At 37.5% G+C, this 15110-nt stretch overlaps 2 protein-coding genes and 1 long non-coding RNA gene across 5 annotated transcripts; 2 read left to right on the top strand and 1 right to left on the bottom strand.

Moving 5' to 3' along the window:
- The first annotated feature begins 1608 nt into the window (after positions 1-1608).
- Positions 1609-9281, top strand: mmp17b (matrix metallopeptidase 17b). The gene is made up of 12 exons (XM_084133321.1): positions 1609-1728; positions 3118-3393; positions 4092-4224; positions 4306-4459; positions 4630-4738; positions 4827-4998; positions 6107-6283; positions 6422-6548; positions 6774-6844; positions 7043-7192; positions 7922-8185; positions 8296-9281. Exons 2-12 carry the CDS (start codon positions 3229-3231, stop codon positions 8628-8630), a joined length of 1857 nt encoding a protein of 618 aa, XP_083989447.1. The 5' UTR covers positions 1609-1728; positions 3118-3228; the 3' UTR covers positions 8631-9281.
- On the bottom strand, positions 3663-8470 carry LOC311095036. Of its 2 annotated transcripts, none has more exons than XR_014608756.1 (4): positions 8343-8470; positions 7026-7152; positions 4643-4967; positions 3663-4432 (listed from the first exon to the last, which is right to left on the bottom strand). It is a non-coding gene; the product is annotated as an uncharacterized lncRNA (long non-coding RNA). The 2 variants fall into 2 exon arrangements; XR_014608757.1 differs by having other exon boundaries at positions 3985-4432; positions 4837-4967.
- Positions 9282-9545: 264 nt separating the features above from the next.
- LOC311095034 (saxitoxin and tetrodotoxin-binding protein 2-like) lies at positions 9546-11026 on the top strand. 2 transcript variants are annotated; one of them, XM_084133322.1, is made up of 6 exons: positions 9546-9773; positions 9897-10045; positions 10128-10192; positions 10278-10388; positions 10480-10584; positions 10820-11026. In XM_084133322.1, the coding sequence occupies exons 1-6, from the start codon at positions 9657-9659 to the stop codon at positions 10885-10887; spliced, it is 615 nt and encodes a 204-aa protein (XP_083989448.1). In that variant the 5' UTR covers positions 9546-9656; the 3' UTR covers positions 10888-11026. The 2 variants fall into 2 exon arrangements, with proteins under 2 accessions (XP_083989448.1, XP_083989449.1); XM_084133323.1 differs by having other exon boundaries at positions 9566-9793; positions 10820-10997.
- Positions 11027-15110: the final 4084 nt, after the last annotated feature.

Genomic DNA, 15110 nt, shown 5'->3' with positions numbered 1-15110 from the left:
ATAATAAGAACCATTAACAATTGAGCACCAATAATAATTGAGCCAAATCAGCATATTACAATGATTTCTGAAGACTGGAGTAATGGCTGCTGAAAATTCAGCTTTGCAACCACATGAATACATTTAAAAATAATAAATATCTAATAAATATTTAGTTTCAATTGCAATAATATAATATTTCATAATTTCGTACTGTTTTTACTGCACATAAAATACTTTGTTCAAAAGTTTGTAATAATTACATTTTTTAATATTATTATTATTAATATTTATACCAAACACAAAACTTTTGCCTAAACAGGAGCATAAGTGACTCACTGGGAGTCTGTATGTTGTGGTATTAATCAGAGGTGACTAGTAAAACATTTCCAGTGCCGCCAGCAATGTTGAGGCCTGTCCTGGGTGCACAATGAATATCTGTATTACGGAGTTCCTCTAAAGGGATCCCAGTTGTCTTGGAGACAAGGAAGTTCACTTGGCCTTTTGTGGCTCTTGATCACTCTCTTTTTGAACACTCACATCCATTCACACATAAACTTCCTGCCTTGTGCATCTTTCTAAAAATACGATGAACACATCTGCCCCACTGGCCCGCACACTTTGACCTGTGGGTCAAAATTATCACTAGGACAACAAGGCATCAGTGCACCCTTTGCTTATTCCGCTCTCTCTCTCCCTGGAAAGTTGTTTGTAAAATAGCTCAAATTACCAGTATAGCCTGTGCCATTTTAAAGCTATTAAAAGCTGTAATATCTCAATAAGATTGAGCACTGAGGTGATAAGGTTTCTGGCCCCTTTGACAGGTTATACACTGAGAAGTTTAACAGATCAGGAGGTCAAGTTACACTATAAACATTCAGCACACGCCTCTATTGCCCATGTAAGTATGCTTTTCCAATCCGGATATTCCCCTGGAACTCGCACAGTATTATCCAGCGAAAAAGACAGATAGCCCATCTGGAAATGTGCTTTCGCTCTTGCTTTCTGCCATGATACACAAACTACAAGTTAACCCCTGCACTGAAATCCCAGTTAAAAAAAAATTGATTAAAAAAAATATATATTTTAATTAATTTTATGTGCGCCGACAAATGTTTACATTTTTTAAATGCAGAAATTGTAACAAAAAAGTTGTGTATCTCACTCTGGAATGTCGTAGACCAAACAGCAACAATGCATTTAGCTAGATCTGTTCAAATCTTCGTTTTTAATTTTTTTTTAATCCTTTCGTTAAGAGGATTTAATCCAGACATATCCACAACTACACACAAGCCCAAAGATAAAGTGTAACCCTAATCCGGCAGTTGACTCAGATCTCACATAAAAGGATCCATATATATGTAAATGTTCATACTGTGTTCATTAGTGTTTTAATGGCATGTGATGGAATCTATGAGACATTTGAGTTTTAAATATAAAGTATATGTGCAACTAAGCATGTCTCTAAATCTCTTCACTGCATATAAACAGGCTTTTTTACACTGGTATCTTCCAAACACAGAGAGAGAGAGTGAGCAAATGCCCGATGCACTTAGCAGGGGTGGGTGGGGACGTCATTGAGTGGGGTATTAGGAGTCCATTGTGCAAGTGCAGAGGCAGAAGGAGAGAGAGGGGGGTGGTGGGGGTGTGGAGATGAGAGGAACACATCTGTTCAGGAACAGAGAAGGAGGGCAAGCACGACAGAGCACTCGAGTGCAAAGGGAGAAAGAGAAAGAAGTTGTTGGGACGGTAAGCATGTCCAAATTCTTTCTATTTTGAATGATATAATTTCTTGCATTAATTTCGACTTTGCATAAAACTGTAATTGTAACTTTTCTTTAATATTTTGAGCTTTTTAAATTAGATTAAAATGATTATGGATTCACTGTTATGTCTCATAAATATTTTTTTCTTTATTGTGGCGTAAATTATGGCTTTAAATGAACGCTAACTCGTAAGAAATGCAACCCATCAAGGATTACATGAAGCTAAAATCTCTGTCTGAGAAATTATTACCACACCTTGATCCCTATGTCAACAGATTTCCAAACAGATTGTGGTAGAGCATGTATAAGTGTAACACTTTTTTAGTTTTTCTCATGTTTTTGGAAATGTTTAGCTTAAAGCTTTGAATCCACACACCCATAAAACACTTGTAATATACAAATTGGCACAAGACTTTTAAAAAATATTTTTTAACCTAAAGCTTTGAAATATGCTTTCATATGTTAGCAGTCATTACTTGTCAATTCAGTTTAAGTCAGAAACAGTTACAATTCCTGGGCTATACAACTTGAAGTATACACAAAGGTTGAGGTTTCTTTCCTATCATTTAGTCTGTATTATTGTAATGGCAGCATGATAAATGACAAATACATGTTAAATAAAATGAAAATATGACCCTAAAAGTTTTATAAGTTCATAAGTTTTTACACTGTCCTCTACAAACACACATCTGAAAATGTCAGAGATTTTGTGACAAGGTTGATCGATTGAATTGCAGATCGTAAATGACACATGCGGATGCATTGTGCAATATGTTATTGTATTTATTGAGCGCATTTACCGTCTTTCCGTGACTGGGTCAGACACTCGTGATTTTACACACATTTACATGCACACATGTGTCTCTGCCCATTGTTTCCTGTCAGTCTCCCTCCTTTTCTTACACTGTCCTCTGTCCTTGTCCCCCGAGACTGGCAGCGTTTTCCTTTAATTCCATTATTCCATTACTCTTCTTTTCTGTGCCCCATTCCCCCGTCCCTCCTCTACTCTAACAACCCGTCATCTCCCACATTGTCTCATTTCTTTAATGAAATGACACCTGCCAATTTAATTAAAGCCCCACATCCGCTATGCTTGTCGTCTTTTCTTTTAAAATGAAACACATAAAACCTCTGCAGCCTTTTCATCCTTCACTCTTTGATACTTGCCATCTGCAATTCAATCATGCAGCTTTACAAGCAGTGTAGTGGTATAAATTATTTTAGGACTGAGAGAGGTCCTGAGTTAAGCAATCCCATGTAATGAGATTGCACAACTGATTTACATTCTTTTAGGAAGTTGTTGTTGTCCTTTAGAATAGAACACAATCTTAAATAATCATTACTAAATTATCTCCAAACTCTGCATTTACAGTGCTGGCATCAATCCTACAATTCAATCCTCAACACCATCTCAGTTTCAGCAAAGATGATGTCATTGAAATCACTTGACTGAGGAGGATTGACATTGGGTAACATTGGTATTATGGCGATGTTTTGGACAGCAGTTGTTTTCTACATGTGTGGACGTACAGTGGAAGTTTATGGAACGGCTGATAAAGATGTACTGCCAACCAGTTTGGCGAGAACAGTTACATCTACCACTTTACCCACTGTCATACCCACAGAAGATGAGAGCATTAAACTTGTGGTGAGAACGTGTCTTGAACTTCTACACAATTCAGTTGGAAAATATTTTTCTTTGTTGATGTGTTCCATTAAAAGTCAACATGAAAATTACCCTATTTTCTTACCCATTTCTTTCTTTTCCTTATCCTTAATGTACCTTTCTAGACTTATTGTGCCTGATCCATTGGTGTATGTTTTCCCACATTATTTAGTTCAGTTCCCATAAATGATTAACAATGCATAATTAGCAATTATGCCAAGTTTGGGGTCATTCAGTTTAAAGTCTCTTCTGCTCACCAAGGCTGCATTTATTAGATGTACAATAAAATACAATAAAAACAGTTATATTGTGAAATATTATTACAATTTAAAAAAATAACAAATCTTCTATTTTAATATATTTTAAAATTTGATTTATTCCTGTAATGGCAAAGCTGAATTTTCAGCATCATTACTCCAGGCTTAAGTCACATGATCCTTCAGAAATCATTCTAATATGTTGATTTAGTGCTCAAGAAACATTTATTATTATTATCAATGATGAACAGTTCTGCTGCTTAATGTTTTTATGGAAACTATCTTCTTTTTTTTTTTTTTTCAGGATTCATTTTTTCAGTATTATTTGTAATAAAAATCTCTTGTAACAATGTAAAAGTCTTTACTGATCAATTGAGTGCATCTTTGTGGAATAAAAGTATTATTTTCTTTTCTGTTTGGCAGGATTGGCTCACGAAGTATGGATACCTCCCACCCCCTGATCCCTCTACAGGTCAGTTACAGGCCTGGACGGCTGTTACTCAAGCAGTGAAGGAAATGCAGAGGTTTGCTGGTTTGGATGACACAGGAGTCTTAGGTATGAACAACACTTTCCCCCACTCTTGAAATCTCAGTCTTATTTAATGCCTTCCTTAATTCCCTCACATTCCTGTCACAGATGAAGCGACTGTTCAGTTGATGCAGACACCCCGTTGTTCACTTCCGGATGACGATGATCAAACCATCCAGCTTTCGGCATTACACGGTGATATTGAAAATCAAAGGATGAAAAGAGCAGTTTCTACCTGGACGAGAAGAAATATCAACTGGAGGTTAGACTGATTATTTTACCAGTTGTGTTTTTCTTCCTGCTTTTTACCGTCTGCATTAACTTACTTGATAGTTAGTTTACAGTATCACAATAAAGTAAAGACTGTAGAAAAAGATTAAAAACACATAAACACAACATTTTTGTTCTTAGTCCAACTCTCTTCTTTCTCAGGTTGCGCTCTTACCCTGCATCTTCTAAACTGTCCCGTGAAATGATTCGCTCCCTTGTGTACTATGCCCTCCGAGTGTGGGCTGATCCAACATTGCTTGAGTTTCATGAGGTTATGGCTATGCTTTTTAAAACTCAAAAATGATCTGACCTTAACAATGTTTCTGTTTTTATAGAACATATTGAACTATTTTGAATAGGTGCGAGGACCAGAGGGAGCAGATCTCCAAATAGATTTCTTGCATGGTCCCCATGGAGATGGATATCCCTTTGATGGAGCAGGTGGATCTGTTGGCCATGCCTTCTTCCCATCAGACCCAGACAGGGCAGGTGGAGTTCACCTGGATGCAGAGGAGGAATGGGCTTTCAGAGGTAATTCATAGATAAGGAATAATGTGCAAAGACAAAATAAAACCCAGCAGGGTAGATCAGTATTATCCACTGATATTAATATAATGGCCAATAATTTTCATGTAATGGCCAAAAATAAAAGCAATAATTTAGCTACAAGTGAATTTAAGCGTCACAAACTTATAATGTGCAATATGAGAGACAAATATTTTGATCAAATATGAGATTTGCTAAATAATTTAATTGAACAGTTATTAAACAATTGTTGTTTTTAGAGATTAGCCTCCCCATCTCACACTTGCTTAAATTTTGTTTTCACGCCATGTTGTAATTATCGTAATTACGCAATAGCACATGACGTTCTACTCAGAGCTGTCTATGTCCTGTAATTTCTAGGTTGTGAACGCTTTTTACAAATCGTAATCTCATAATTACAGTAGGCCTACCTACAACATGGCGTGAACACACCTTTAATCTAAAATAGGAGGAAATGAGTAATTAAATATCCACAATGAAGTATCCAATATACTTCATTTACATATATATATATATATATATATATATATATATATATATATATATATATCCAGTATTGATAATAACTTAAAAGGGGCATATAATGCCCTTTTACAGTCTTGATTTTGTTTTTGGAGTCTACTAGAATATGTTATGTTTTCATGTTTGAATATATAAAAAACACCTAATGTTTTCACATATTTTACTTTGTTGCAGCACCTCTCTTCCTAGTCTGTCAGTAACACTGTTTAGTTCCTGTCTCTATGGCCCTGTCCCAAATGGCACCCTAAACACTCGCGGTCTTCCTATGAGTCTGTACTTTCATGACATAGCACCACTTTGACTTTCTGGAAGAAGTGTACTGCGAAGCTTGAAATTGTGGCTCGGAAAAAATGCACATCGAGGGCGCATATCAACCGCACTCGCAAGCACCCTTCTGAAACCTAAAATGACAAATGGGACACCCTACGGTCTCATGGACTTAACGGACACGCCACACGGCAGCCACTGTAAGTCCACAAGACCGAGAGAGCATGAAGTGTGCCATATGGGACAGGGCATATGAAGCCCTTCCTTCCGAAAAGCTCAATGTGCTCTTAATATTTACACACAGCAACTGAGGGCACAGATCTGTTCACGGTGCTGGTGCATGAGCTTGGTCACGCCCTCGGACTGACCCATTCCTCAGCACGGCAATCTGTAATGCGTCCATACTACCAAGGGCCCCTGGGAGACCCACTCCACTTCAGCCTGGGACATCACGACCTTCAACACATCACAGCCCTTTATGGTAACTGTCATTAAACCCCTCGATTGGAATCTCTGTTCGGCAGTTATAGCTCATGGGATTCATGTGAAATCTGAATATCATGTACATGAGACTCAAATAATCTATTCTGCATGTGTGTGTGTCTGTTTATGAATTCAGGTAAGAGGGGTGACCATATTCCAACTGACAAGCCTCTTCTTGTGACGGAAGCCCAGTTGCGTCATCGACATGGAGGAATACACAGACTCACACACATGTACAGACATGCACACACTCATTTGGACAGGTAAGAGGATCAATTAAACTTTTTTAATTGAACATCAAATCAAAATTGAGCCTATTTACTAATACATATTCCTTATTGTGCCTAATGCTGGAATACTACTACAAATATAATATGAAAGGATTTTAAATTGTATTTTATATTGTATCTTTATATTTGTTAGTTTGTTCAAATGTATTTTAATGAAGAGAAATATGTTTTGAAATATCTCACTTTGTCTCAATCAAGTTCTGTGGATCGCTGTAACACCAGTTTTGATGCAGTTGCCAAGATTCGAGGAGAGATTTTCTTCTTCAAAGGTAGATATTTGAAGTATTTAAATAATTTAGGGCTAATTTATGGAGTATATACTTCCTCCACTTTGTGTTTTCATCTTGTTATTGGTCTACCAGAGACTATCCATCCATTCAGTGTCACCATATACAGTAAAAAATTATTTATTCTTATTCCTCCCTTTTGAAATATCTCTCTTACCCTTACCCTCACACGTTTTGCAGGGCAGAACATGTGGAGAGTGAGCAGAGGTGGTCTCGTGTCAGTCAGGGCTGTTCCTGTACAGAGACTTTGGTCGGCTCTTCCTTCTTCACTGCCTCCACTGCGAGCGGTTCTGGAGAGACACACAGATCATGCCATCATCTTTATCAGTGGTCAGTTTCCCTGCACCGTCACATCACAAACCCACATTTTTGTGCTGATTTCAACCCCACTTTTGTGAGTTCGTTTATTTAATTTAAAGAATAAAGATTTATTTTACTTGGCCTCAGTGCAAAGAATAAAAATATGGTAAGTGCAAATAGCAATAATTTTGACACTAAGTGTAAATAGCAGTAGTGTAAATAGTGTTGTACATTATAAAACAGTATGCAATAACGACAACATATTCAGTGTACATGATTACATTTATTATAATCATAAATTAATGCTGCCTTTTTGGGACCCTAACTTGTCCCTATCCCTAAAGCACAACTCTGCACCTATTTCCACTTTTCGAATATTTTCTTACATTTTTATTTCAAATAAATGCCTTTCTGAACTGAAATGCAATGGGAAAAGAATGAAGAATGGCATCAGAAAAAGGCAGACTTGGTTGTGTCAAAAGCTAAATCCTCTATACTTACTCTCCATGCCACTGTTCTTGTTACAAGATGGATTTCTTTTGTAATTTGGCCTGGCTCAAACAGACAATGGTGGGCAGAGCCAGTGTAAATAGCTTTTGCCAACAAGATAGGCTATTTGTACGAGTGTCTATTTGTAAATTGACACTCTGTAAAAATATAACTTAAATAGACAGAGGCTGATATATCGGCATAAAATGAAAACACACTTTTTAGATGGTTCCTAAACCCCTGCTACTTTTATTTAACACACATATGCAGGTTCCCAGGTTTGGCTGTTCAAGGATCTGTCACTCCAAGACGGTTTCCCTCAGCCTCTGTCTACTCTGGAGGACTCAGAGGGACTGTGGCAAGGATTGCACTGGGACCCTACTCAGGGTGTAGTGTGGGGGTCTTTGAGAGAGGACGGAGAGAAAGGAGAAAGCCCAGAGGAAAGCAAAGTCTGGAGAGAGCTTACTGAAGGAGGAGTGAATGGAATCATCACTGAGAATGATGACGAGAGAGAAAGGGCTGGAGAATTCAAGGGTGTGTTGTTATTATAATATTTATACAATAATACAGCATTGTATGTGGAGGTGTGTGTAACAGTGTTTCACAGCACTACTGACTTTTTTTTTATCCTCTACGTCAATCAGGTTCAACCTACGTTTTCAAAGGCAACTCCTATTGGAAATTTACGCACCCAGGCTCAGCCCCTGAAGAAGGATACCCCCGACTTCTGGCCGCCGATTGGTTGGACTGCCCTCAGCCGTCCTCTTACAGCCCCGGTGACATCTCTTTGATCTCCCACTATGGTCAACGGGAGCTTCGTGAGCAGAAAGGGCAAAGAATAATCGACCAGATCAGGCACAAAGACAAAACAACAGATAAACCTCATAGCTGGGACTGTCCATGTCTAAACAGTGCAGTGACTCAAACTGGACCTATTTTACTTCTGCCCATTTTATTTCTGATCACTGTGATTTGTTAACCGTCACGTTAATTATTACCACTTTCAAGTTCACAATCATACCCGAAAGTGACTTCTATCCTTGACTTTTAATCTCTGACCAAAGGAAGACATATGGAAATAGTTGGCAAGATGAGTTCTAAGAACCATCAAAATGAGTAGTTCTGTTGTTGTACGTACAGTAACTCCTAACCGAAACGCTGGTCTTATTTCTCTGGTAATTCCAGTTTCAGTTGCTAAACCTCCTAACTAAGTTAGGTTAGTTATACTGCAAAACATTCTTGTTCATATTATCAACCAAAAATCAAACATCAACAAAATGTTAATGATTTACAGTTCAGTCTTTCAGTTCACTAAAGCTTGTGAAGGAGGCAAATAAGCACAATACTATTCGCCTCCATCATAAGCTTTCGAGTATAAAAGCATAATGATAGTATACATATTTTGATCATGAAGATACAGAGAGCATCCATTGGGTTCCAAAATGTGATTTATTCATGATTTCTCCTTATTAAAATAGCGTGAGAAAGATTAAAGATAAAATGCAAAGAAAAATGACTGTGCTTGTCATACTACTGGTAAATGCCAATGTACTTTAAAAAAAATTATTAATGTGGGATGGATGGATGGATTAAATAATGATATAATAAAATCTAAATAAAAATGATATGTACATTTGTTTTCATATATTTTATGGATTCTACTTTTATCAATAATATATTTTATATTACATTTCATTTAAAATTTCTTTATTCTTTTTTATTTTATTTTTATGCACCCAAAAACTATGGCAATAAAAAGAGAAATAGGAGCATTATTGTATTAATACTGGCATGTTTTGTTACCTCAGGAATTTCCTGATCCCTAAAGTCCAAAATATTTCCCACTTTAATCATTTCGGTTTACTGGCACTATAGCGTCACAGACAACTGTTGCGTCACTTCAGAAAAAACAGAAGATAATGTGTGATAAGCAGTTCTATTTAAAGTACCTCTTCCCCAGGTGATGCAGCATAACTTTCTGAAATCAGATTTCTGAGGTTCTACAATGTCGTCTTTGGTGGTTTTGACTGCTTTTCTGGGCCTGTTTAGTTTAAATCAGGCCGCTCTGCCAGGCTGTAAGGAGCTCATAACGCCACTAACCCTGGAGGATGACTCCAAAATTGTAAGTGCATTATTAATACGGTATGTTTTAAAGCAAGTATTCTTTCAAAGTAAACAAATACTACAGCAGCTTATATGACAATAAAGCACATCAATTTCACAGCTTCTATTTTCTTCCAAACAGATCATGGGGAAATGGATCTTCCTTGAAGGCATAGCTGATCACCACTTATTTACAGAGATATTGAAGACTGTTAACAGCTCATGGGTGACGTTTGGCCCAAGCACTCTTACACTTGCAAACACATTATCTCTCAGTCAAGGGAATATGATGTAAGATCCTGTTTTTAACATGTTTTGCTATATTGAATTTCATCATGACCAGAATTCTGAATCAGATCATTCTTCCCCTCAGGAAAGGAAAATGTGAGTTTAGCAAAATCAACACAGTTTTTAAAAACAGTACATTTTATGCCAATGGTAAGTTAACAAAAGCTTCTTCATTTCAGTCCAAACTCATGAGTTCCGAGCACTAAGGAATGTTAAACTGTTGTTTGATCCACAGAGACTGACACAATATCAGAAGGAAAATTCTTGCCATCCTGTCCAGAGTGTCTCACCATGAGCTTCGTCAGCCAATTCAAAAATGAGACCATAAAAACGCTGTACTTTTTCAGTAAGTCACAAAATCCATATAGATGTGTAGACATTAAGGTTAAAGTAATGCATTTCATGAGAAATTGTGTGCGATGTTTCCCTCCTTGCAGAGAGAGAGAGTAACCCAACCGAGTCTGACATGGACATGTACTGGAAGCAAGCTGAGTGTCTTGGATTCAAAAGAGAAGCCCAGTACTCCTATGATGGTGTAACAGGTCAGTATGGGTTTCAGTTTAATTTAGTTTATTATTATTCAGTTTAATTTTAACTGATGAAACAGAAGTTACATGTAAATCTTTCACGAACATGTCAAGGTCATAATTTAACTCTCAAATAAAAAAGAAATCATAATGAACTGATATGCAATTATTTACATATACAATGCACACTGTAAATTGTCATTTTCTTTCTTTAAATGTAGCTTTTTTTTTCTTTCTTCTCTCACTGCAGAATTCTGTGTCGAAGTAGGCTACAGCCCATCTGACAAGAAGCCAAGTTTGGACAAATCAGATCAATAAATCTTCTTTTCTTTTTTTTCTGCACAAAATAAATAAAATGTAAGAACCACTATAACAAAAAGAACAATGTGTCTCTGTTATTCATCTTGGTGTGTATTTTTAATAAACCGTGATTAAAAAAAAAAGGTCACATTCGTACCTCATAAAACTATATCTGTGACTTAAAAATCACATCATAATGTGATTTATTAATCACATTATTTATAAATGTGACTGTGGGTAAGTTTAGTATATTTTGGGATTGTCCTCCTTTCTAAAGGCTCATGGTCTTTCTGACAAGGGCATGTCCACAGTTTTATGCACTCAATTGATTCCAATTCACAGAACCTATTGCATCACTTCAGAAAATAAATAAGTGCTATGTGGCAGGCATGTTAGACAAACAGACCTTCTGTGCAAGTATAAAATATGGAAGATGCTCTCCAGGTGAAACTATTGTGTATACCTGGAAAAACTATACTTATTGTGGTGTGTTGTATCTGTTTTATTATTACTTTTCTATGTTGTTATTACTTGTGGACTGTAAAAAGTAATTTTATGTTTTTTATATGCTGATTTTAGGTTGCCTTTATAATAACTGGCCAGGGACAACAGATGAAAATTAGCCTTTTGAGCTAACTCTGGCTCATTTACAGTTATTTTACTGTTAATCAATGAGCACTGTCCCTGTAAAATAAACAAAAAAATGAAATGAAATGAAACTAACATGCTGCTCACGATAAAGAAGAATGTTGATATGAATTTTGCTTAAATTATTTAAAACATCTGGTCTTGCATTTGGATGCAAAAAAATGCCTGAAGCTGCTAGAGCAACTACAATTACACCTCAAAGCAAATCAATGAAACCAAAACTAGAAACAGGTTCATGTTTTCAGTGTTGTAAAGACTACCATCAATGTTGGGTGCATATAATTAGTAACCCAATTACTGTAATTTAATTATTTTTCCCTTGAAAAAGTAAAGGGACTACTTTTAATTTTTCTGTATTTTATTGCAGTTACAGTGGGTAAGGAAAGTATTCAGACCCCCTTAAATTTTCACCCCATATTGACAGAAAAACACAGACTTGTTGACATTTTTGCACATTTATTAAAAAAGAAAAACTGAAATAACATATGGCCCTAAGTATTCAGACCCTTTGCTCAGTATTTAGTAGAAGCACCCTTTTGATCTATTACAGCCATGAGTCTTTTTGGGAAAGATGCAACAAGTTTTTCACACCTGGATTTGGGTATCCTCTGCTATTCCTCCTTGCAGATCCTCTCCAGTTCTGTCAGGTTGGATGGCAAACGTTGGTGGATAGCCATTTTCAGGTCTCTCCAGAGATGCTCAATTGGGTTTAAGTCAGGGCTCTGGCTGGGCCATTCAAGAACAGTCACGGAGTTGTTGTGAAGCCACCGTTATTTTAGCTGTGTGCTTAGGGTCATTGTCTTGTTGGAAGGTGAACCTTCGGCCCAGTCTGAGGTCCAGAGCACTCTGGAGAAGGTTTTCGTCCAGGATATTCCTGTACTTGGCCGCATTCATCTTTCCCTCAATTGCAACCAGTCGTCCTGTCCCTGCAGCTGAAAAACACCCCCACAGCATGATGCTGCCACCACCATGCTTCACTGTTGAGACTGTATTGGACAGTTGATGAGCAGTGCCTGGTTTTCTCCACACATACCGCTTCTCATCAGACCAGAGAATCTTATTTATCACCATCTTGGAGTCCTTCAGGTGTGCTTTCATGTGTCTTGCACTGAGGAGAGGCTTCCGTCGGGCCACTCTGCCATAAAGCCCCGACTGGTGGATGGCTGCAGTGATGGTTGACTTACTACAACTTTCTCCCATCTCCCGACTGCATCTCTGGAGCTCAGCCACAGTGATCTTTGGGTTCTTCTTTACCTCTCTCACCAAGGCTCTTCTCCCCCGATAGCTCAGTTTGGCCGGACGGCCAGCTCTAGGAAGGGTTCTGGTCGTCCCAAACGTCTTCCATTTAAGGATTATTCATTTTTTTAAGTCAGGGCTCTGGCTGTGCCATTTATTTAAGTAATATTTAATTAAAACTATTATTTAAGGATTAAATATTATTCTTAACTTTTAGAGCTTTAAATGGTCAGTCCCCACAATACATTGCTGATTTGTTGCTCTCCTACTCCCCAGGCCGTGCCCTTCGATCCTCAGGCCAGAGTCTTTTATTGGTCCCAGACTCGCTATAAAACCCGGGGTGACCGGTCCTTTCAGGTTGTAGTCCCCAGACTGTGGAATGCCCTGCCCCTGTCCCTCCGTGTGGCCGACTCTGTCGATTCTTTTAAAAAGCAACTAAAGACACTGTTATTTCATCAAGCTTTTAGTTGACTGGGCTTTATTGCCTTTTAACTTAAAATGTATAATTGTAAGTTTTATTAGTATGATTGCACTTTGTAAAGCACTTTGTGATTGTATCTGTGAAAAGCGCTCTATAAATAAACTTTACTTACTTAGCCTACTTACTTACTTATTATGGATGCCACTGTGCTCTACCTTAAAGGGACTATGTGTAGCTTTTTAGGTATTTTATTATCTAAAATCAATATTTTCATTCATAAATATGCCCTCAATGGTGTACAAATACCTATGCCAATGATCAGACTAATCCTCGTAAACGAAAAATTTATTATCTTTATATACATGGGACGGGTAGGTCCACGGAGGCTTCCATGTAGTTCCGCCATTTTGAAAAACTATAATAGCAGAGAGGGACAAAAAGTACTAGGCCAACGCGTTTCCACAACGCGTTTTCGTTCAGAGCCAGCGTCACGTGACTGAAGCCAGCAGAAGCGGAGGAGCAGAGCAGAGAGAGGCGCTTGTCACTGCCGCGGCAAGTTTAAAATCCTGCACTGCACGGTTATTTATACACCATTCATTCATACATACATATGAGTCACAGGATAAGGAGTCCTCGTCGTCGAAAAAGTCCAAAATAGACCGTAAAAGGAAACGTGACTGGAGATTACAAAAACAAGGGTTAATGTTGGGATAGCTAATGCAGGAGAAAGCTTTCAAAAGAGACCCTGAAGTTCTTCTCGACAGGTAAGTCAATGTTACGGTCTTAATTACAAGCTTAATTTTTCATTGCTTGGTTGTGTACTTTATTATATAGACAGTAGAACATTTATAGTTAAAAGTTAAACAGACTCTTTGATGAATAGCAGCTATTGAGTAAAGTAACGTTAGAGAAGGCTCTGATGATGATGATATCTAACAATGCACATACTTCATAAAATATAACGAGTAAAGAAGGCATTAATTACCATAGTTAATGTTTTTCACAGTCAGTAATTCATACTGTAGCATTCTTTTTTTCGTTGTTTCAAGTTTCAGTTTGTTTTAAATAACAAACCTGTTCACCCGAAGAAAAACTCGAAGTGCTATTATAAGACATCCTGTCATAGCTTTTGGGTACATAACGGCTACCGTAGATGCAACGCGCATTTGAAAAAGTGAGGCGCTGGAGAGCATTATTCGTTTGAATGCAAAATACAATTTCACCACTAGATGGGAGAAATTCCTACACACAGTCCCTTTAAGTGCAGCTGTTAGGCGGGATCCTAATCATTCTGATGCTTGACACCTGAAGAAGCCCTACTTAAGGAACATGCTACTGCGAGCGAGCAGAGAGACTTTTTGTTTGTTTTCTGTTTGCTTGATTTAGTTTTTGTTAAGTAGCTTATGTATTGTCATGTAACTTGTGCCTTGTTTTTTGGTTGCCCCAAAAACTTCTTATTTGTGACCTATGAAAGAGTTAAACAGCTTTGCAAAGCTGGGTTAAGCGGAAAGGAGGAGAGGGGATAGTTCAAGAATAATTTATGCAATTGTATATTGTTTATTTGAAAGAATCATATTGTTCAACTGGTCGAGGTTGATGGGATTTAGAGATTAATTAGTAATAAGCAATCTAATACTTTTTAAACATAGTAATTACAGTAATCTAATGACGCTGTTAAAGATGTAATTGGTAGCTAGCAATTAATTACTATTTTAGAGTAACTTACCCAAAACTGACTACCATACACCACTAGGTGTCACTTTCCTCCCATATAATCCTCCATGGAATCCGAAATCTCCAGGTCACTCAATGTCCAAACTGTCGCCAATAGCCTTACAAACAGATCAGTCAGACTGGAAGTCCAGTTAGACCACCCTGAAGAACAGCTTTGAGAGACTTTAAAACCATCTTTAAACCAACGTATCTGAGGCATGTC

The sequence above is a fragment of the Abramis brama genome (genome assembly GCF_963993115.1).
Source record: "Abramis brama genome assembly, chromosome: 13".
Taxonomy (NCBI): domain Eukaryota; kingdom Metazoa; phylum Chordata; class Actinopteri; order Cypriniformes; family Leuciscidae; genus Abramis; species Abramis brama.
The sequence above is the reverse complement of the archived record's forward strand: the minus strand, read 5'-3'. Positions and strand labels throughout refer to the sequence as shown.

Excerpts from the sequence above, each read along its gene's own strand:
- LOC311095034 (XM_084133322.1), top strand. The coding sequence starts at position 9,657 with ATGTCGTCTTTGGTGGTTTTGACTGCTTTTCTGGGCCTGTTTAGTTTA. Across the intron at positions 10,046-10,127 it reads CTCAGTCAAGGGAATATGAT|GAAAGGAAAATGTGAGTTTA; the intron begins GTAAGATCCTGT and ends TCTTCCCCTCAG. Across the intron at positions 10,193-10,277 it reads CAGTACATTTTATGCCAATG|AGACTGACACAATATCAGAA; the intron begins GTAAGTTAACAA and ends TTTGATCCACAG.
- mmp17b (XM_084133321.1), top strand. The coding sequence starts at position 3,229 with ATGGCGATGTTTTGGACAGCAGTTGTTTTCTACATGTGTGGACGTACA. Across the intron at positions 4,739-4,826 it reads CATTGCTTGAGTTTCATGAG|GTGCGAGGACCAGAGGGAGC; the intron begins GTTATGGCTATG and ends TATTTTGAATAG. Across the intron at positions 7,193-7,921 it reads TGCCATCATCTTTATCAGTG|GTTCCCAGGTTTGGCTGTTC; the intron begins GTCAGTTTCCCT and ends ACACATATGCAG.